Source organism: Melanotaenia boesemani, chromosome 13 (genome assembly GCF_017639745.1).
Source record: "Melanotaenia boesemani isolate fMelBoe1 chromosome 13, fMelBoe1.pri, whole genome shotgun sequence".
Classification (NCBI taxonomy): domain Eukaryota; kingdom Metazoa; phylum Chordata; class Actinopteri; order Atheriniformes; family Melanotaeniidae; genus Melanotaenia; species Melanotaenia boesemani.
In genome coordinates, this window is record NC_055694.1 from 9,442,257 (window position 1) to 9,463,641 (window position 21,385).

At 37.4% G+C, this 21,385-nt stretch overlaps 2 protein-coding genes across 2 annotated transcripts; one reads left to right on the forward strand and one right to left on the reverse strand.

Annotated features, from left to right (window-relative positions):
• The first annotated feature begins 6 nt into the window (after window positions 1-6).
• Window positions 7-12,995, forward strand: LOC121651715 (glutaminase kidney isoform, mitochondrial-like). Its single transcript, XM_042004105.1, has 18 exons — window positions 7-294; window positions 3,261-3,348; window positions 5,016-5,137; window positions 6,320-6,449; window positions 6,524-6,603; window positions 6,730-6,893; window positions 7,835-7,893; window positions 9,170-9,202; window positions 9,294-9,352; window positions 9,426-9,492; window positions 9,597-9,647; window positions 9,865-10,041; window positions 10,129-10,260; window positions 10,414-10,506; window positions 10,702-10,763; window positions 11,722-11,798; window positions 11,928-11,991; window positions 12,094-12,995. Exons 1-18 carry the CDS (start codon window positions 98-100, stop codon window positions 12,248-12,250), a joined length of 1,812 nt encoding a protein of 603 aa, XP_041860039.1. The 5' UTR covers window positions 7-97; the 3' UTR covers window positions 12,251-12,995.
• spryd4 (SPRY domain containing 4) lies at window positions 12,992-14,990 on the reverse strand. The gene is made up of 2 exons (XM_042004136.1): window positions 14,851-14,990; window positions 12,992-13,910 (listed from the first exon to the last, which is right to left on the reverse strand). The coding sequence occupies exons 1-2, from the start codon at window positions 14,981-14,983 to the stop codon at window positions 13,369-13,371; spliced, it is 675 nt and encodes a 224-aa protein (XP_041860070.1). The 5' UTR covers window positions 14,984-14,990; the 3' UTR covers window positions 12,992-13,368.
• Between the last annotated feature and the right edge of the window lie 6,395 nt (window positions 14,991-21,385).

Genomic DNA, 21,385 nt, shown 5'->3' on the forward strand with positions numbered 1-21,385 from the left:
TCCCCGTGGACCAAAAGCCACATCTCAGCCACTGAGGGGGGAAAAAAGAAAATACAAATCTTTTCAGTTCTTAAAGTTTAAAGCCGCACTTAACACAATGCATTGCCTGAAAAGTCTGAGGACAGCCAACCCGGGGGTTTTGCATCTATTTAAAAATGCAGTCATCTCCGCCAGAGTTGGAGCTGACATGTCCAGGAGTCAGCAACCTGTTGCTTCCCTCAGCTGGACAGCATCATCCCACACCCTCAAAGCCTTTCATCAACAGGGCCCTGGTGTGGACCAAGGACACTCAAAGTAGGTCTCACTGGGCTGTAATCATTGTAATGAGCAGCAGTATTATTAATAGTAGTTGCCTACTCGTGTTTAACCAGCAGTAATCCCACGGTAATTTTAAAAAGTTAAACTTACTGATGTTGCTAGCATTAGCCACCGAAGAGAACAGGCTAAAGTTTGGATTTCAGTTAACTCGAGTTGCTGCAGGTAACTACTTAGAAAAGATTATTTCTATCTATAGAAGCAGAGTTAAAAATTTTAGAAAATGTTTGACTTTGTGTAAAAAACTCTCACCATTTCCCCAGACTCAAAAACAGCCGTTTGTTTGACCGTTTAGCAGCAGTTTATTTTAGCTTAGCTTAGCTAGGTACAACTATGATAAACAAAAGGATATTAAATTGAGAAAATTATAAAGGAGATATTATTACTATTATTAATTATATGTTTTGTTAAATTACCCTAATTAGAAACAAATTTAATACTCAAATTGTTAAATTGACCATATTAGAATATTACTACCAATATATGCAAGAGAACAAGTTACAGTTTCAAAAGAAAATTTTTAGTTTTTATAGAGTTTTGGATAACAAATTCGCTTTCAGTGATCTCTGTTGGTTATCAGGCAAACTCAGATGGATCACATCAAGTAAAGTTAGTACACCAAAGAAGAGAAACACCTAAACTCCTGATCATAAAACAACTTTTTCTTTCTCAAGATAAAACGCTGCAGATCAACAAGTCATAATGTGTTTAATTAGAAAACTTCATAAAACCACAAAAGCATTTTAGGTAATGATTGTGCTCTTTCTGGTCTTTAGGTAAGGTAAGACAAGTTTATTTGTATGGCACATTTTATGTACAAGACCATTCAAAGGGCTTTACATAAAACATTAAAAGCATTACAGCGTGGTGAAGAGGAAGCATTAAAATGTATAAAAACAAACTTTAAAAAATAAATAAAGACAGAAAAAGCCTAAATAAAATATGATAAATGCAAGAAATAAAAGTTCCAGTGTGAGGAATTAACAGTTGTTTTGAAAAAAGGTGGCAAATTGAAAAGTTTTAACCTTGACTTAAAGTTGTTGAAAGTTTCAGCAGACCTGCAGTGTTCTGGGCGTTTGTTCAACATGTGAGGAGCATTAAAACGAAGCGCTGCCTCTCCATATTTAGTTCTGATTCTGCGAACAGAAAGTAGACTTGACCCTGATGACCTGAAGGATCTGGGTGGTTCCTAACAACCAGAAGATCCTGGATGTAATTTGGCCCTGAACCATTCAGTGCTTTGCAAACTAACAGCAGGATTTTGAAGTTAATTCTTTGACAAACAGGAAGCCAGTTTAAAGATTTGAAGACTGGAGTTATATGATCCACTTCTTGATCTTAGTAGGGACTCAAGGAGCAGACTTCTGGACTCACTACAGTTGTCTGACTTTATAGGGAGAGCTGTAAGGACAGCGTTATAATAGTCTAGTCTACTAAAATTAAATGCATGGACAATTTTTTCTAAATCCTACTGAGACATCAGTTCTTTAGTACTCAATATGTTCTTTAGGTGATAATAGTCTGACTTCACAACTATCTTACAGTGACTGCTGAATTTTAGGTCTGAGTCCATGACTACTCCCAGATTTCTGGCTTTGTTGTTAGTTGTTAACATAGCTGTTTGAAGCTGAGTACAGACTTTTATTCTTTATGGTAACCTTAATAGTACTTATCAGAAATGATAGAAAACTAAATCAGTTAGCATCTTATTTCTTTAAAAACATATGATGATTATTTTCCCCCTCCAGAATCATAGCAAGCAGAAAGACAAATCTAATTTAATCATGTTAATCATCATAAGTACAATTACATGATTTATATGAAGATTGTCCCAAAAGAGGTAAGTGTTTCAGAAACAGTCTTTGTTAAGGGTTAACCACTCTGGGGGAAAACTGTCTGTTCTAGGAAATCAATAATTTAAGGCTAACATCAAAAGAAAATGGTAAAGAATTAATTAGAGAAAGTCATCCAGTTCAAAACTCAGTAAATCCAGAAAAAGAGGCATAATTTATTCAATGGGTTAGTGATTATTTTAGAATTGTGAATCAGCATTGTTCTTAAATATTGTGTTCATATCATGGTTTTACATAATTAGGAAAGCATGGAAAATCATTGTTAAATGCTCTGATACAGTGCCAAAGTTTCAGCATCCGCTGATCTCAGGTATATTAATGAGGAGTGCATTCCATTTCTTCACGCATTCATGCTAGCTATACTTTGTGTGATTAATGTTTTGTTTATAAGAGCTGCAGCAGTATTTCACTGCCACTAAATAACTTCTCAGACGTCAGGCAGTAAATTCCTCTTTAATATTCTTGGTTTATTACTTACTAGATTAACATGTTAACTCAGAATGCACTGTGTGTGAAATTGTCCCTGCTAACATGGAAAAAAACATAGCATTATTACCAACACTGTATACTGACCTTGGCCATGTGAAAACTTAAGGTACTTTTGGAAACTATATTCTGGTGTTCTGGGATCACTACCCTACAGATTTTAAATGTTTCCCTCTTCCAACACGCCCATTTCAAATTAAAAGGATCTCCTCAAGAGCTTGTCCTGAAGTTGTGCACCAGCCTGTTAATGATCCATTCATTTGAGCCAGGTCAGTTAAAGAAGGAAAACATCTAAAACTTGCAGGGCAGTACTTCCCAAAAGCTAAAAATAGCTCTGTAGTGCATGTTAAGGAAGTTAATTAACTCACTTGTTACTTGTCTCAACTATTAGTAAATAAAAAAAAAGATAAATAAATTAATATAAAATAATTATATCTTAGAGTTTATGGCTTCCCACATTACCCAGCTGCATGTAGGTCAATAGCTGGCCATGGACCATTATTCCTACTGCTCACAGTGTTGTTAACATGAAAATTGAGACTTGCACATAGTTTCCACTCAACACCCCATCTGGTTTAAGCTCATAACATATTGTGTTTTTTGCAGAAGTCGCTTGATGTCCAGTATGGAGGACTTACTTTTCTACACCATCACTGATGGGAAGGAGATGATTCCTCTTTCCCAGTTTATCTCTGTAAGTTAACAGCACATTTACTCTTATTCTGTCATGCTAAGCACTATTTTAACTTTCCATGTGTCTTATAACTCAGTAGTCAAGGGTGTTTCTCCAAATCATCTTTGAGTTTCATAAAATCAACAACTGTGAGTGACCGTCTAGTAGCCCAGAACAGGAATACAAAGCATCTCCAACTGACTGCAACCTCTGGTGTAGACACGATATCTGGAGACTGTCTTATGTAATAAGTCTAAATATAGTAGGTGTGACTCTGCAGACGGAGGTAATTACCATCTAAGAGCAGCATTCATTTTAACATTTAGGTTAATTGTTTCTGGGCTTTAATTATAATTATATTTTCAAGTGTAATGGCATTTCATTTAACCCATTAAGACCTGATGCAGCATATCAAAGTTTATGTACCCTTTTCCTCAGCACCTCAGCTCAAAATGAGCTTTAAAATATTGCAGGTACATGGGAAGCATGTAGGGTAGATAGTTACTTGAACTAGACACAGATTACTACAGGAAACAAGAAATTCCTTTAAAAAATTGGGCACAGTTGACATTTTGAAACTCTCTCAAGTTCCAAACTTTTGATTAAATCATGAAATTATAACACAAGATAAATACAAAAGATCCCATTTATGATCCTAGAACGAGTGAATGTTTGCAGGATTAATAAAGCCACCGATCAGTGCAGATTATTTATTTTTTTATTCATTTGTAAAATTTCTGAAATGGGTTTTGAGACAAACGAAGATAAGTCAGACATCTGGAGACCTCTGTGTCTATGGCAACTCAGTCCTTTTATAAACATGCATGCATTTAGGAGATGAGCATGTCAACACAGGTGGCAGCTTGTTACAACACACATGACTGCATGTGTTTGTAGAGGTGACCGAGGCAGGAGATGGATGCTTAAAGTGCTGCTTAGTATCTTTTCAAGTAAATAACAACCTCACAAAACACTCCCAACAAACAGGCTTGTAGTCAGCCTACTACAATGTTTTTGACTAAATTATTCTTGAAGCTAAAACCAAAAATAAGGTTGAGTTTTTCTTTATCATTGTATTTTATTAATGAACTAAAACAAATGAAAGTTGACTGTTTGTTGTCTATAAAAGACACAAAAAGGAAAAAAATAAAACAAAAAAAAAGGTCACAGAGCAGTCCTGTTTACACTGCCGCATACAGGATGAATCTCTAAAATAAGCTCAGGAACACCCTGTGTGCTGCCCTCAACTTTAACATTCCTACCCTGAAGCTAAGAATCTCACAGTCATTCAATAACTGCAACAGCAAGTTGCAGCCATTTGTTAGGTCTGTTAGCGTACTGGACAACTTATTAGATGTGATGAGTCAAAAGAAAGAAAAAAAAAAGACGCAACCTTCTCTGGTCAGGAGTGTTGTACACATGGTGTCCTTAAAATAGACCCACATGCTTCATACAGAGACTGTCAGTGTGACCTACGGTATGAGAGATAGCATGTATCTGGTCTCTGCCTTCCTCGTTCTCCTGTAGGCACCTGAGGCATTAAATCCCTAATAATATAGTCCATGTGCACACGTTTGAGATTCTGCTAGTTCACTTCACATAAATAAAACCCTGGGTGTCATTTATCAACCCCTCCCCCCAATTCCTAGAAAATTTGTTCAAACATATCTCATTTCTTCAATCTCCAGGCTTTGAAAAAGACAGGTTTATTGACATCTGACCCCCGGCTGCGTGACTGTGTCCGTCAGATGCGACAGTCCACACATGACGCTGTTGGTCCAGTCATGATGGACAAGAAGCTCTTTAGAAGGTGAGAAAAGCTTTGTTTATTTACAGGGACTGTTTGTGTACACTGTAACTCAAAGGGGGAGATGTGAAAACAAGACAGAAGACCGTCTCCATTTGTTTAAATGTCACTGCTGCATAATCAGCGTATCAGATGGCCATTCCTAAAGGTACAGGATGAGAGCATGCAAGCTGTAAGGCTTGGTTAGATTAAGAGACTTTTGTACTTTTTGGGGTTTTTTTGTATGGGAGGTTATTTGTGGTCAGCACTATTTGAGTCCAAGAGACTGACAGACACAGGCGTTTTATAGCTGACAGCTGCTACGAACTGAATTCACGTGCATGCATGCGTGCCAGCCAAAGCAGTGGAGGGTAGAGGAAGACAGACAGGTCTCTGGGGTAGTTAATGAAAGGGCATCATTCTGGTTGAGCTCCAGACTGTGGCAAGTAAATTAGCAGGCTCAATGGATATATAAGAGTCATGGTCCCTGCTGTCCTAATGGTATAATTTCCTAACTGACTGGTATAATTCACAGGAGCTCATATTCTGATCTATAAGAGCCCAGGGTTGTAGTGTCTGCATAACCTGACTAAATTAATCTGCCATGTCACTTTTCTTCTTGTTTCTTAAAATTATGAGGTTATCCATTCCCAAAGATCCAAGAGTTCATGATGAATGTGCTACTAGAAACTGAGAAAGCTATCTGACATTATTTTTAGGAAATTACTGATATTAATAATGCACGTTTTCCTCTCTCTCTTTTTCCTGGTGTCTCAAAACCCCTCCGTAGCATCGCCTTGTATTAGTCAGGGCTGCTGGACAGATATTTCAGTTAAAACCGGCTGTGACAGAATGTGCATATCGTTCACTGAGAACATGCGATGATGTTGGCCAATTATAGCCCTGAAAATATTTGTTAGTTATTAAGGTGTGCTAAAAAAAGACATGCATGTTTACCATTTTTTTATAGGTTGCTAGCTGGTTAGAATTTATTTTGATGAAAGAATTAATATAATAATAAATACTTCTGAATAAGTTGAGAATTTTCTGTTCAATTTCATCATTCATTTCCTTGGCGCCACTGAGCATTTAGTGCTTCAGTCATATCTGGCAAATGTTTGTTCTCTTCCAGTGCAAACAGAAGCACAGCAGTGTTTTTTTTTTCTTTTAATCTCCTTATCAGTTGAACCATGTGTCCTCTTGTAGGTGTGTGGGCAACAACATCATGTTGCTGACCAAGGCTTTCAGAAGAAAATTTATCATCCCTGACTTTCAAGCATTTACTAACCTGATCAATAAGATGTATGACAATGCACATCAGCAAGATGGAGGACACGTAAGTAGCCATACAAGTTCACTGTGTGGTTTTTCATTGTGGCACACTCATTTTTGTTTAATTTCATTATGTAGGTAGCTGATTACATTCCACAACTGGCTAAATTCCGCCCTGAACTCTGGGGTGTGTCTCTATGCACAATTGATGGACAGAGGTGAAGTCACGGTTCAGCTTTAATGCATAATTCATCCTGATAAACCTACACCATGTCTGCCACCTCACTAATACTTTTGTTTAATTTTTTCCTATTCTCCTCGCTTATGTCCTTGTATCATTGCAGATATTCAGTGGGTGACACCAAGATTCCTTTCTGCCTGCAGTCGTGTGTGAAGCCTCTGGAGTATGCCATCGCTGTGCACGAGCTTGGCAGTGAGCATGTTCACCACTTTGTGGGAAAAGAGCCAAGTGGTTTCAAGTTCAACAAACTGTCACTAAATGAAGAAGGCAAGTGGTTTCTGTAATCAACCTCAGTTTTACTGTTTGTGTAAAAACAGGTAGTAACAACAAAGCTGAATTATTATTCTTCTGTCTAAGTAAAACACATTTTCCCTGTTATCGTAGTGTCCAAACAGGTGTGACTACACAGTGGCCAGTCAGTCTAGCTACTGACCATGCTACGGCCTTGTTGTTTTTGCTTGTGTTTCAGTGGTCAGATGTTAACTCTCTTTGGTTTGCACCAGTCCTTAATTACAGCTTTACTCATTAAATATGATTGTGATATCAGTGTCTGCCAAAACAAAGCAAAACTAAAAGAAAAAGATAAGGCAAAAAAAAAAGTCCAGCCTGAACTCCAGCTGGCAGGATCACGGTCAGGGGACAGAATGGGCAGACTGGGCAGAACCAGTGAATCAGAATCAGATTAGCCTTTATTGTCATTGTGCATGGCACAACTAAATGTCAGAGCTCACCATAAAACAGTACAGATAAGAAAAAAAATGTAAAGGACTACTATAAAATACTAATGATAAAAGTAATAAATAAACAGACAATATACAAATAAACAGAGACCAGATTATGTATTATAATACTGCACAGAAATTTATGTGGATTAAGAACTGGATTCAACTCAGTCTCCCGCCTACAGTGAAGCTTCTGAAGATCGATAGGTCAACTATGATCTTTTTTGGTGATGTAACAAATTCTGTGTTTTGACAACAAAGCAAACAAGCAAAAGTTTAAAAAAAGTCCCAATGCACTTTCATCCAGTTTTTTTTTTTTTTTTTACCATTTTATCACCTCACCTTTGCACCTATATTGTTGGGTTTAATAACTAAGTATGCATGTATGCAGGTTACCCAAAGGAAATATCACCTATACTCTCAGCAGTTCTTTGCTTTTGTGCTTAGAGGCAAATTAGTAACACTATGCTTGCATTTCTTATGCAGATAAACCACACAACCCCATGGTGAACGCTGGAGCTATTGTCATCAGTTCTTTGATCAAGGTAAACTAAAGGCACTGATTACATTATTATAATAACATATTTACTGAATGCAGGTGGGCACATTTCAGAAAATGCTTAACAGCATATATAATCTCTTTAATGAAGATTTTTAGGCAAAACAAAGAGAGACATAAGTCTTAATGGCTTGATCGTGGTTCTTTAAAGCCTAAATTAATCAATCACAGGATGGTATTTAAGTCTAGGAAGCCAAATAATGCTGCTTTTGATTTTGTGTAAAAAAAAATAGTGGTTATTTTTACCTTATTAACAATAAAGATCACAGTTTTTTTTTCATACAATCTGTCTTAAGGGACAGAAAAGGCAGTTTGGAAGTTTGATGCCAACAACAACTGTGACATGGCCAATACTTATTGGCTGGGCACGGTGCTCCTGTGACTTCTGGACTATGACTATCAACATGTGACTCACTGTCAAACTCATCTGTTAGCCTATCCTTCAGACTAAAACACGTGATGATTTATTTTAGCTGTATATGATTGTGCTTCTACCGGAGTTGTTCTTTATGTTTCACATCTATCTTTGTGGATTTTCTTATCAAATATGGGTCATGTTCATGTGTGAGGGAGAGGCTCTGGGCCTGACAACAGGGGTGTGAGTGCTTTTGGCCAATTACAGGCTGCAGAATAGAGGGTGTTTACCACCCTCATACTGCATGTGTATAGAATGAGGACAATGTTTGTTTATGTTGTTTGCATGGGATCAATATACTTTGTGAGGTTCATATCAAAATTAAATGAGTTGCTACACACTGACTTTTACTTTTTACAGTATTTCTGCTAGTTTTTGGAATTGCTCTCGAAAAAATCAGAATGTTTTGTTAAACTAGTTTTCACATCAGCAAGAGCACCTCAATGGATCTACTTGGAGAGACATAAAATGAAGAAGTTTAAATCTCCCCCTCAACAAACAGTAACAACAAACATCACCCTTAACCTTTCAAGCTGGAGTCGTTAAATCTGAATGTAGATGCCGGCCTTTTTTTGGTAATTGCACAACTTGGTAATGAGCCTTTACAAGTCCTTGAAATTCAAGCACAGCCATAAACAGCCCCCACCTCCCCTGAGCACGTTTCCACATGGACTGACATGCTGGGCGACAACACATAAAAATCACACAGTGACGCTCACCCAAGTCTGCAGTCAAAAGTGGGCCTCAGTGTCAAAGTACTGTAACACTGCCATCTGTAGGGACTTACCGACCCTATGCGTCTCTTTAAAATGACATGAGAAAATGTTTTTTCTCTCTCTTTTGGCAGCCCCATTCAAATAAGGCAGAGAGGTTTGACTCTGTAAGTTAACGCTTTTATTTATTTATTTTACAAATTCTACTTTTCATTTGGTTTACCTTCTGAATTGACTTTAAATTTGATGTTACGACAGGTAATGGAGTTCCTGAAAAGCATGGCCGGTGCAGAGTATGTGGGATTCAGCAATGCAACGTGAGAACTGTGACTCAAAAAAACACAAAGTTTCCACAATACACAGCATTTCACGCCTAATGTCTTCTTTCAGTTTCCAGTCAGAGAGGGAGACCGGTGATAGAAATTATGCAATTGGTTATTACCTAAAGGAGAAAAAGGTTTCTGGGTTTTTTTTTCATTGGTGTTTTCTGTTTAGTTAAATCATAATTTAAATTACATTAATATTCTGTGTATGTACTGATGCTGATTATAATTCTTGCAGTGTTTTCCTGACTATGCAGACATGATTGCAGCCCTTGACTTCTACTTTCAGGTGAGAAGGTCTATGTCAGAGTATCGGTTGCTTCATCGGTTTATTCCATCATTAAGGCTCTCAACGGCTATGAAATAGATAACCAAGAAATTCATCCATGGCATATATTTTCTCCAGATAATGAAAACTTTATTGGTCCTCGTGTTCCTTTGGCTTTTATGTAGGGATAATGTTTAAATTTGTCCCATGATTTTTTAAATTCTTCTCTTCATTTCAGTTGTGCTCCATAGAGGTAACCTGTGAGTCAGCAAGTGTCATGGCTGCCACACTGGCCAATGGGGGCATTTGCCCAATCACAGGAGACCGTGTGTTAAGTGCAGAAGCCGTTCGCAACACCCTGAGTCTCATGCATTCTTGTGGCATGTACGACTTTTCTGGACAGTTTGCCTTCCATGTGAGTCCTTTTAATTATTATTTTGATCCTGGAGCACAAGTGATAGCAAGTCACAAAACATTTATTTTTTTGGTTCTGCTTGTGTAGGTGGGCCTGCCGGCTAAATCTGGAGTTTCAGGTGCTGTACTGCTGGTGGTTCCTAATGTCATGGGTATTATATGTTGGTCTCCTCCACTAGATCGGCTTGGAAACAGTGTTCGTGGTATTCACTTCTGTCAGGTAAGGGAGATTTTATTTAAAAAGTTTGCAAACAAACTGAAAAAAATCCTCATTTCTTCTTCAGTTTGACAAATTGTTAAACCTTTATGCGTGTGATATATGTTATTATTTTGTGAATTAATTTGATTTATTATCCAACTTTTGGTCTACAAGGAGCTCGTATCTTACTTCAACTTCCACAATTACGACAACCTGAGGCACTTTACGAAGAAGCATGACCCCAGGAGGCGATCAGATGATGATCCAGTAAGTTCAGTCCAACAAGTGTGAATGCTGCAGTCCCTGTTTGGACTAGAAAGAACAAACTGCACTTCATGCAGTAACTTCAAATATGACAGACTGTATAGCTTTAGATATATTTGAATTTTTTAGGACAAAGACTAAGTTTATGCATAGTTTTTTTTAGTCCATTCTGGTAAATATTTCCTTTTGATCCTTCAGAACAAGTCAGTGGTGAACCTGATGTTTGCAGCCTACAGCGGTGATGTATCTGCTCTGAGGAGGTAAGCAGAAACAGAAATAGCCTTTGCTGCACAGAAATATGAAGTTTGATATTTTGGTGATTAAACATGCACATATTAGTTCTCTTTGCTTAAATGTAAATGTGAAGAGTAAAAATGTAATGTCTGTGTAAAATATGATGCAGAAGACAGAGGTAATGCAGTGTCAGCTATAGCTATTACAGCAACTATATCATCATTTCTATAGCTTAGTAATGAACTCATTTTACCTTTTACATTTACATTTTTATAAGTGCAGAAAGTCCCTGCACTGCACCAAGAAGGTAGCTCAACATGTAAACTTCAGCTTGCAGCTTCTTAACTTGCTCATTTAAATCCTATCTGCACTTGACCCTCTGATGCCCGAACTTTTAAAAAACTGCCACTTTTTTTTACAAACATATACATAATGCTTTTTTATTTTCAGTCTTATTTTATTTTTTATTTATTTCTATCATATAAAACTATGTATGAAATAATTCATTATATTTGTATATTCTATAAAAATCTAGCTTTTCATTTTCTTTTCCTATTAATCACTGAGGCAAACTTGGTCATTACAGTGTGTTTATATATTAAATTATATATTTATTTATTATTGAGTGAGTGGCAGTGTATGGCTGACTGATGTCCACTGAAGTGGCTAATTATACTGTCCAACCACTCTCAAGATATGTTCTGTTGTGGACACTATTTATGAAAGGGTTAAAGCAGTTCAGATAGGCAGAGCTACTCTAGCTGTCCAGACTTTAATGTAAAGCTCAGCCAACTCTTTTCTGGCTTTGACAGACCGTAGTGAGATCTTGTTTGTCGTTTTATGCAACTCTTCAATCTTCTAAGCATTTGCAGCTTTTTGAAACATCTTTTCTCTAAACAGTAAACTTTCTGATCCTGGTATATTTTATCAATCCCTTCAGTTACAGTGATGTCTCCATGTCTTCTGTCTCTGTACCCCCCCAAGGTTTGCTCTTTCAGCTGTGGACATGGAGCAGAGGGACTACGACTCCCGCACAGCGCTCCACATCGCTGCTGCTGAAGGTGACACTTCTCATCACTACTTTAGTTATTCTTCTGGAATCTCCACTGATGCATTTACATCACAATGTTGTGGATTTCTGTTCTTTGCGCTTTGAGGTTTGGTTTTCTCACTATTTTTTTTCCTCTCAGGCCACACGGACGCTGTGGTTTTCCTAACTGAAATATGTAAAGTGAATCCCTATATTAAAGACAGGTGAGAATTCAAATAAACACTCATCCTATTCATCTGATACTAACTCATTTTACTAACTGTAACACTCCATCCATCTCCATATCACACTGTGTTATCTATCAGATGGGGGAACACACCCCTAGATGACGGCATGCAGTTTGGCCATGATGTTATTGTTTCAGTCCTGCAAAAGTACCACAGTGTGTACACTGACAGCAACTCACAAAGCAACACAGAGGAGCAGAAGACCACACTGGACACAATAAAGAGCACTCTGTGAAGCTCACAGGATTGCGAGGATTTGTTATCCAAATCTTCTGAAGAATGAATGGACGTATAGGATGATTGAGAAAATTGATGGATGATTGAATTTTTATTTAAAATGTGGTAAAATGTGTCATCCTTTAGACTTCTAAACACTGCAGGTTTGGTTGCTAATGTGTGGGAAAGCACAGTATCAACAAGCAATGTGCTGCTTGTGTAGAGAAAAATGCTTTTGACAGACTTGGCAGTTTGGTTTATGTAGAAATATAAATGCTGCTTTGGTGTTCATTCTGATAGATGTAAATATTTAATATATATTACCAACATGTTGAAATATTGTATATTTTGTTTAAATTCTATTTGTTTATGCTTCCTGTGGAAAAACTACAATATTCTTAGAGCTGTTGCATCAATAATTCTACCTCGACAGATGTATTAGTACATTTAGGATTATTAAACTCCAGGACTTTCTCCATCTGTGAAATACCATGCATATCAGTAGCCCAGTTTTTCCACATTCAGCTTACATCTTCTATAAAAACATTACTAACTTGTTTTATCATAGCCATCTGTGCATGCTCATTAAGTGATGGGGTTTCTGATATTTTTACACATTTTTGTTTTGCTTTCTCACCACCTGCCATTATTTATCCTTTTTTTTTAAGTTTCAGTGATATTATTCTTCAGCATAATTTCTGTACAAATCCTCAGTCACTCTGGATATCATCACCCTGCTGTAAATAAAAAAAACATGGAAGCAGTTTCAGTTATTTTATTAAACATACTGTATGCACATGAAATTATGAGGTTTTTTTGTTGATATAAGTTTTATTATGGTGGAAAATACCACAACATTCAGTGTAAAATAACAATTTGGCAGCTTTACCTCAACTGATAACAACAGCCTGAGGTTTGATGACATACACAAATACTGATTTTGCATTGTTAGAGCATGTGATGTTTAACTGGACCCCAGACATTAGCCATTACCTGTAGATAAGCTATAAATGGTTCCCAGTGGAGATATTGCTTTCCTTCCAGCAGTTATTTAAGATACTGTTTTAAGAAGTGTTTCCAAAGTACCACACTCAGCCCACTGCCTTTTGCTGCTATTGCAGTCGTCATGAACATGCATTACTTCAGGCCTTCTGGCTCCTCCAGGCCAGAGTGTGTGAGCAGTTCCCCATCCCAAAGTCCAAACGCTGGGCACAGAGGAGCCTTGAACTGAGCCTTGAATGCATGAATGATCCGGGGATTCTCGATGTCCACCAGCCCTAGGAGACCTGCTTCATAGTCAAGTAGGATCCCTACACGATCAGGCTTCCCCACCAGTGTCACAGGAACGGTCTTGCCGTTAGTCATGGCAAACCACTTACGCTGAGCATAGCTGAACACCCAGGAGCATCTGTTTGTGCCCACGCAGTCATCTCTGGACATCGCTGCCTCTGCAACACCCAGACGAAACTCTTGGGACTTTTTAATTGTCACTTCCCAGTAGTGTCTTCCGCTGCTGATCCTCTCGTTTCCAAACACAACGGCCCAGTCTCTGAACCGCTCAGGGTTGTCTTGAACATGAGTGGGGTCCAGGCCCAACATGCGGTAGATAACCCCCGTGTCTTTCTTGAAGAGGTCCAGGCTGCTGTGGGCTGTGCGCTCATCGAGTTTGAACAGCAGGTCTAAGGAGATACATACAGGAAGTTATTCTTTTATCATGATGAACTGAATGTTTGCGAGTAATCCGTGTTAGGGTTCCTATTGCATATTTCCTATGCAGTATAATGTTAAAATGAAACTTTCACCAAATGTAGACATTTTTAAATCCAGGTTAAAAACATTTCTTTTCTCATGCGCCTATAAATGAAATCTGCACGGAAACTTTTTAACTTATCTTGCTTTTAATCATTTTAATGTAATTTATTATTTTATTGTGATTATGTGTTGATACCTTTTACTATTTCTAAATTTGTTTTATGTAAAGCACTTTGAATTGTCCTGCACATGAAATGTGCTATACAAATAAACTGCCTTGCCTTGCCTATAAAAGCGTTAGTGTTAGTTTTACGGGTTATGTCAAAATATGCAGAAAACAGACTACTTTAGACAAGATGAAGATAGCTGTGTAAGTATTTCGATTGTTTCAGGGCTAAATAATCTGTTTAGTAATATTTATTCAGATATCGACTCAATAGTAGGAAGTAGTTAAACCCATTATCGGACAGGACGTTTCTTATTTAAGCACCAACTAACCAATTAAAAAAATAACTCATGCACCTTAAACTGATTTGAACTTAAGGTTTATGTGAACCTTAGTTTAGAACGTAAACACGATTTCAGACCACAAAGCCAACTAAGGGTCTGTTTCATAACAACCGACATCCGTCTGAGAGTCGCTTGCTGTGTAGCGTCGCAATGAAAAGGAGCCCACGGTTACTCTGTTGTTACGCAATATAGACCTTCTTTTGATGGACAAGGAAGGCTGTAAATAGAAAAGTCCCCACAATAACAAACATCTATCATTAGCTACCAGGCTCAGCTGTGCCTGCTCTGGGACCCTGACCTCTGAGGTGCAGAATCACAAGCTAACATTTTAAACATTTATCCAGATCGTGAACTTACTTTTCCACGTGGTTGTGGATATGAAGCATGTCCTCGCTGGCAGACTGACAGCCTGTCTGTGTCTGGCTGAGGGAGAGGACACGGTCCGTCCTACCAAGCGACAGAGACGAGTTACCCTTACGGGTGTCGCCATGTTTTTTTTTTTTAACTACTGCAGCTCACGTGTTGTTGTTTCATCTGCTGATGAAATGCACCCTCGTCGCGCTCTGGCGCCCCCTGCAGGCCTGGAGAGGAACACTGACATTCGCCTGAGCCTAGCAGCCGTCAGCACCATGGACAGCAGCCAGCATGTCAGACCTGTCCAAAGACGTGCGTCTACAACATTTCTCTGTTAGTAAACGAAATTAATCTAAAATATTTCACATATGGTTTAGTTAATTGTTAAAATCTTAAATGTACCTAATCCAGTAAACCATGTCTAGAAAATGATCCTTGACACATCTATAATTTCATAGAAGGGTGCTGCCTTGATTCACTTTGGTCCACATAATTTTGTTCATTGTAAGTATTAATTTTGCAACAAAAAATTACTTTTTACATTCCATGTTAATTACTGAATATGTTTATATGCCTATGTGGTCAGAAAGTCCTGAAATAGTTTATTATCAATGTTTATTATTATACATGAAAAAAAAAAAAAAAAAAAATCCAAAAATTGAGAATCTGGAAGCCCAGTCTGGTTTGTTTCAAATGTGGCTATTGCTGAAACATGCTAAACAAAACCTATAGTTGATATAACGCAATCCTTCAGAAATAAACAGTTGCTTTTAAACATCAACTACATTTCCGTCACAGGTTTCCCAGAGAACTTGTTTTAGATTTGTAAACTGTAAACACAAAGACAAATATAACCACTCTGTTGCCATCTGTTAGCATTTTTACTGTTGCTATCTTGAGTTGGTGTTGCCAGAAGCTCTGAGAGGGTTTTGGAAGACTGAGAATAATCAAAAGGTAGGTGGCTGCCAAAAACAAAGACCAGCTGTAAGATATAGCCTATATATGTGTAAATGTATGTGGTACATAAATAGAATTGAACGTGTGTGTATATGTTGTGTATATGTAAACATGTATTTAGAATAAAACAGTGGAGTTTTCGTATGTATTTAAAAGGGGTAGGATTAATTAAGTTAGACTTCTTCCTACTCCGTCTTGAGCATGTTGAATTGAAATTATTTTTGTTGTTGTTGTGACTGGTACACATTTTGCTGTTGCTTTCTTTTTTAAACATGATCATAATAAACATTCATTCATATGTTTAGTGGATTATATTCTTGTTTTCTAAAATTACTTATTACCAAATCTTACACGGATCAAAAGCTTGTCACTTTTGAGAGGAAAATGTATTTGTGGGATGAGCAGCAGATGCTGATGTGGATTGCATTCATGAAAAACTTGCCAAATCTTCTCTGCCAATGCCAAACAGCTTATTCTGCTATTGCCTTTTGTTTTGAGCCTTTGGTACCCAAGGTTCCTGATCAGCAGTGAGTGTGAGCATGGACCCTGCTACAGCGTTCTGTTGGATCATAGGATCAAAATGTGGGGAAGACGTGGGGAGGATTAGGCTGGTTGCTGCATTGACAGGGTAGCAACTTTTGGTGGAGGCAGTGTGATGTTGGGGGGTGACATTGAGGCTTGTTATTGCTGTAGGAAATTTCAGTAAAAAGATACTGAGATATGGTTCTGCAACCACTGTCAAGCCCATATCTCTACAGCCTGGGACTAAACTCTATCCTCCAAGATGACATCGATCACCCCCAGAGCAGGCTTTTTATCAGAGACAGCCTCCAAAATCTGAGAGTAGAAAGAATGGAAGGACCTACCTGCAGTTCTGACCTCAACTCCATTGAGGGATCAGCTTCGAAAATGCTGTTTGTCATAGAACCAACAAACACTGGCTGACTTTTAACAAATGGTGTTAGAAGAATGGGATGCCATCTCACAGCAGTGTGTGACCAAGCTGGTAAGCATCATGAGGAAGAGGTGTCAAGCTGTTGTGACTGTATGGTTCTTCCACGTGCTACTGAGGCCCCTGTTTGTTAAATTAATACATTTTGAAATTGTCAATATGTCTTATTTCTATTCTCACGCCACTTACTTTCATAAAAATGAAGCACATAATAAAAAAGGACTTAGCAACAGGTGATAGACATCATTAATATAACATAAAATCACACAGAGGCATGTCTAAGAGTCTAAACATGTGGGGAATAGTTTGCTTTAGCTTCATTAATATATGAATTCAATCCATATTTCTGTGATTTGAGATAAGAACAGCTCATCAGGACAAAAGAAAATGTACAGTGACAAGGCTTTTAATGTCACAGATGAGAATTGTCTTTTCAAGCTGATGTATTTGGGGTGGTTAATGCATCTTTCATTACATGTAATAAATATTTTGTGATATTAACAAAGCTTCATTTGGCCTTGTGGCACAACTAGACCTATTTTTCACGCTGGAATCCAGGAGGGAACTAAATGTCATTTCTTATTCATGGGCCCAATCTCAGCACAGCTCATATTATTTTTCTCTGTGGTGCTGTTGACAATGATTTTTTCTTTTTTAAAGAAGCCACTCTCACACAAATTCAGTAATCTCAAACATCCTGTGGCAGTTTAGGGAAGTTTAATATGTTTGTAATGTAAGAAGACAAGACTAATACTGACACTCATAACACATTTTAATAACATACACACAATACATCATAATACATCATTCAGTTAAGCAACCTACAGTAGTATGAAAGGAAGTTAGACATAACATTAAAATCAAAGCTGTAGAACGTAGCTCATTACACAGCTGGCTGATTCATTGCTTTCTTTTTCGGGAAGCCTGCCAAATATTCTCTGCTTTCATCTAATTAAAGGTTTGTGAGAAATTTGGAGCCAAGCACCAAAATGCTTAGTTAGCACAGATAGTGTCCTTAATTATTTTAAATATATATTTATTCATATTTTCTGCCATCAGAGTATATAGCAGTTTGATGTATTTTGAAAGTTGTCTTCCTTTTCACCATTTCATTTCTTTGTTGGAGTGCGCTAGCACCACCAGAGGGTTGAAAAACAAGGTGCATTGTTGTGCATACATGTTGAGCTATTTGCCTAATGGGGCACCATGGGATTCCTCAGATCAAGCTGACTTCAAAGTACATTATGACACTAATTTCCACCATATCACTCTGTATGAAAAACTTTTAGTTTTCAACTAGACTGGTCTGTATGATCTTCAGACCAAGTCCCAGAAAAATGATCATTTAGACTTTTACTGTCATAATCTTTTGCCCTTAATTGAAATCAGGACCTGAAAACAAGATTTCTCAGTGTTTTATATCAAACCCAGCATTTTGACTCTCACAAGTGTTGCTTCCAAAGAAATCACTGTACATCCTAAATCCAGTACAATGACCAAAAATACTTTTATTAATCAAACTTTTTGGGAATATTAATATAAAGTGTCTCAGATAATGTTTGGATGTGACTTGATCTTACATCAGTAATATTGATTTTTCTTTCTTTTTTTCTCTCTTTTTTCTTTTTTGCTTTGATTTGTTTTGTGTTACAGTAAAAAAAATGTCTTAGGGGTTTAAATAACTGGACAAAACAAAACCATTTAAATATGTTTACTTGATTCCTGCTGTATATAATGGCTGTTTAATTGGGAAGGAGTCAAACAAAAGTAAGATTATCATGGTCCCTGTTGTTTTAATTTTTAACAAAGTTTTTTATAATTTTTTCCCCCATATCATTCTCCCTGGGAATGTTTTTTTTTTTAATTCTTTATCCAAATGACACTTTCATTGACTTAACTGTATTTCCAGTTGGGCTCTTTTGTTGTTGATTGGTTATCTAGATTGTTTACTTCAGCCCTACTATCACTCTTGTAGAGAAAATATTATCTCTCAGTCTTGCCCACAAAGGACAGATTTTTAAATCAGTGCAGCAGCAAATGTCAGTGTTGCCTACTGCATATCACTCAATTGCCTTTGCCCTTTCAGGAAAAACAGCCTCTCTGTGTTGAAGCTGTTCTCCATGCTTCATGTCTTTATAAATATACCCTCTCTGCAGTTTCTTTGAGGAGACAGAAGCCCTGCAGACACCCTCTTTTATTTCATATGGGTGGAGGAACAATAAGCCCATAAACCATGAGCTGGGAGCTTCTGTATAAAGAATGAGGTTTCTACCTGCAGAAATGACTGCTTCATCCTTTGAGTGCACTTGTTTAAATCATTTCGTTTGGCTCTGACTTCAGATAGCAGAGGGTTTCTAAAGCACTTTGCAATGTGGGAGTTTGCCCTCTTTAAACCTGCAGTCATTGACACTGTGACAATATATTATTATTATAAAGGTGGGGGTCATAAATAACTTATCAGATTTAAATCACTTTGTTCACTTTGCTTTAAAGAGTCATCGTCATTGATTATGCAGTTTTTTCTTTTTTTCTCCTGCAGCTTCACTGTGTCTTTATATTTAAAAGAAACATTAATCCACATAGTAAAGAGATAGAGAGAAAAAAAAAACTTCAGTTTTCATGCATACGGCATACAAACCCAAAGTAAGACCAACCCAGACACTGAAAACTTCCGGCATCTTCTAGAAACATCCAACAGTTAAGTGGGAGCATCAACAATCATTTGGACTGATAAGACCTGGCAAACAGAAGAAAACTCGCTCTACCTTGCAAATGTAGAACCAGTACCAGTACTCCACTTTCTGCTCTGTTTTTGGTGTAGAAAAAAAATGTTCCAATATGTTCAGCATAACGTTTTTTTTCAGATTTCTTTATGCTGAGTAAATGTGAGTTGTGGTCCATGTCCCTGCTCTGGTGTGTACGTAGCCATGGTGAGCATACATCTCCGTTTTCCTGGGGACCAAGATCTACAGCTGTACTTCATCTGTCAATCAGTGGCAGTATTTATTCCCACTTGGATGTCCATTCATTGCAAGATTGTTAGTTTATCGTGGTAACAGCACTCAGCCATTCTAAAATTAATTTAATTCAGCCCACTTTTTTCCCTGAGCTTTTGTCAATCATCGTCTTCATGTTCTTCTCAGCAACCCAGACCTGTCTGCTGCTGACTACCTGCCTGTCACCACTCCATTCCTCTGCTCAGCTCCAGTCTGTTTCCCCCAGTGGATTCCAATTAACCTTTTCACTTGTACTCAGCTCTGTGTCCACACTTGGATCCTAGTGCCCCCTTTACTCACAATACGTGTGCAGTGAAATTTTGTTGCTCCTTTTTTTTTAAACAAGAAACTACTGATGTTTTGTTTTAGTAACAGTGCTTCAACCTTACAATTTCTTCAGAGATGATTTAGGCAATGTAGTCAAGCATCTTGGATGCAATCATTTTAAGTGTGCACAAGGGAGGGGAAAAAAATTTGTGTTATAAAAAATTGTTTAAAAAAAACAAACAAACATACAAGTCCAGATGAACTGGTTTACATGACATGCTGTGGTTTGATGGCGCTGGGCGATAAGTAAAGTGCTCATTCTTGAATTGAGTGCCAAATAAACAGATGGACAATAAAAGGTCAAAGAAGCCATCAGGTGCAAAGCTTCAAAAATGAACGAAGGAAAGAAAATAAAGATCAACGGGCAAAATACAGATTTGCAGCTCTGTAATCTTTACGACAGCGTTGGCAATGGAATTTAGTATGGGGGAAAGAATTTTCTGACCAACTGAATGGTGAGCCAAAATTCATTAGGCAAAATCTATTTTTTCCTACTAAAAAAAACCTTTTCATATCTATACTATTATATCTTATACAACAGACAGGACATAACACATTCCAAGATTGCCACTGAATCCCATATCTGTGGCAAAAAGTGTGCTGTATTTACTGACATTTTTTGCTTGTGATTACATTGCACCTAAATTTTAGGTGTTTAAAATATAATTAAGTACAGCATCAATGACTGCAGGGCTTGAATGAAGTAAGGCGCTCCGTGCATTTTTTTTCAAAACAGTCTAGGAAAAAAATTTCTAGATTTTTTTTTTTGCAAAAATGACAGAATCAGCTGATTTTGGTCATCAAAGTCCTGGTTACAGATTTGTCACTGTATCTGCTTTTTTAAAGGCTTTAAGTGACTACATATTACATGGTCTCATCATCCCTAACCCTATACCAGGAAAACAAAAAGCACCATATCAGACTAATCTGGTAGTACATCAGCAGCAGCACTCACCCAGTTAATAGTGACAAAAAAGAGCTTGCATTCACTGTTTTGTTTTCTGATTTTATTATAAGCTGTTTGATTTAAACATTTGGGTGAGTACATCTTATCTAAGCTCAGAGCAGAGAATTCTATTTCGGGGCTGCTGATAAGTTTTGCACAAAACTTTCTGAATATTCTTATTTATAGGGTATTTTTTACTACAGTGAACGTTGATGTAATTTTCATAGCCCTATCTTTTTTACTTCTGGGATAATGAGGTTGTGGACACAAAGATGCAATTAAGATTAATGAAGCTTGGTTAACTGTAACATTATTTTCAGATCTAATTTCCTACATTTACAAATTTCACATACATGTACA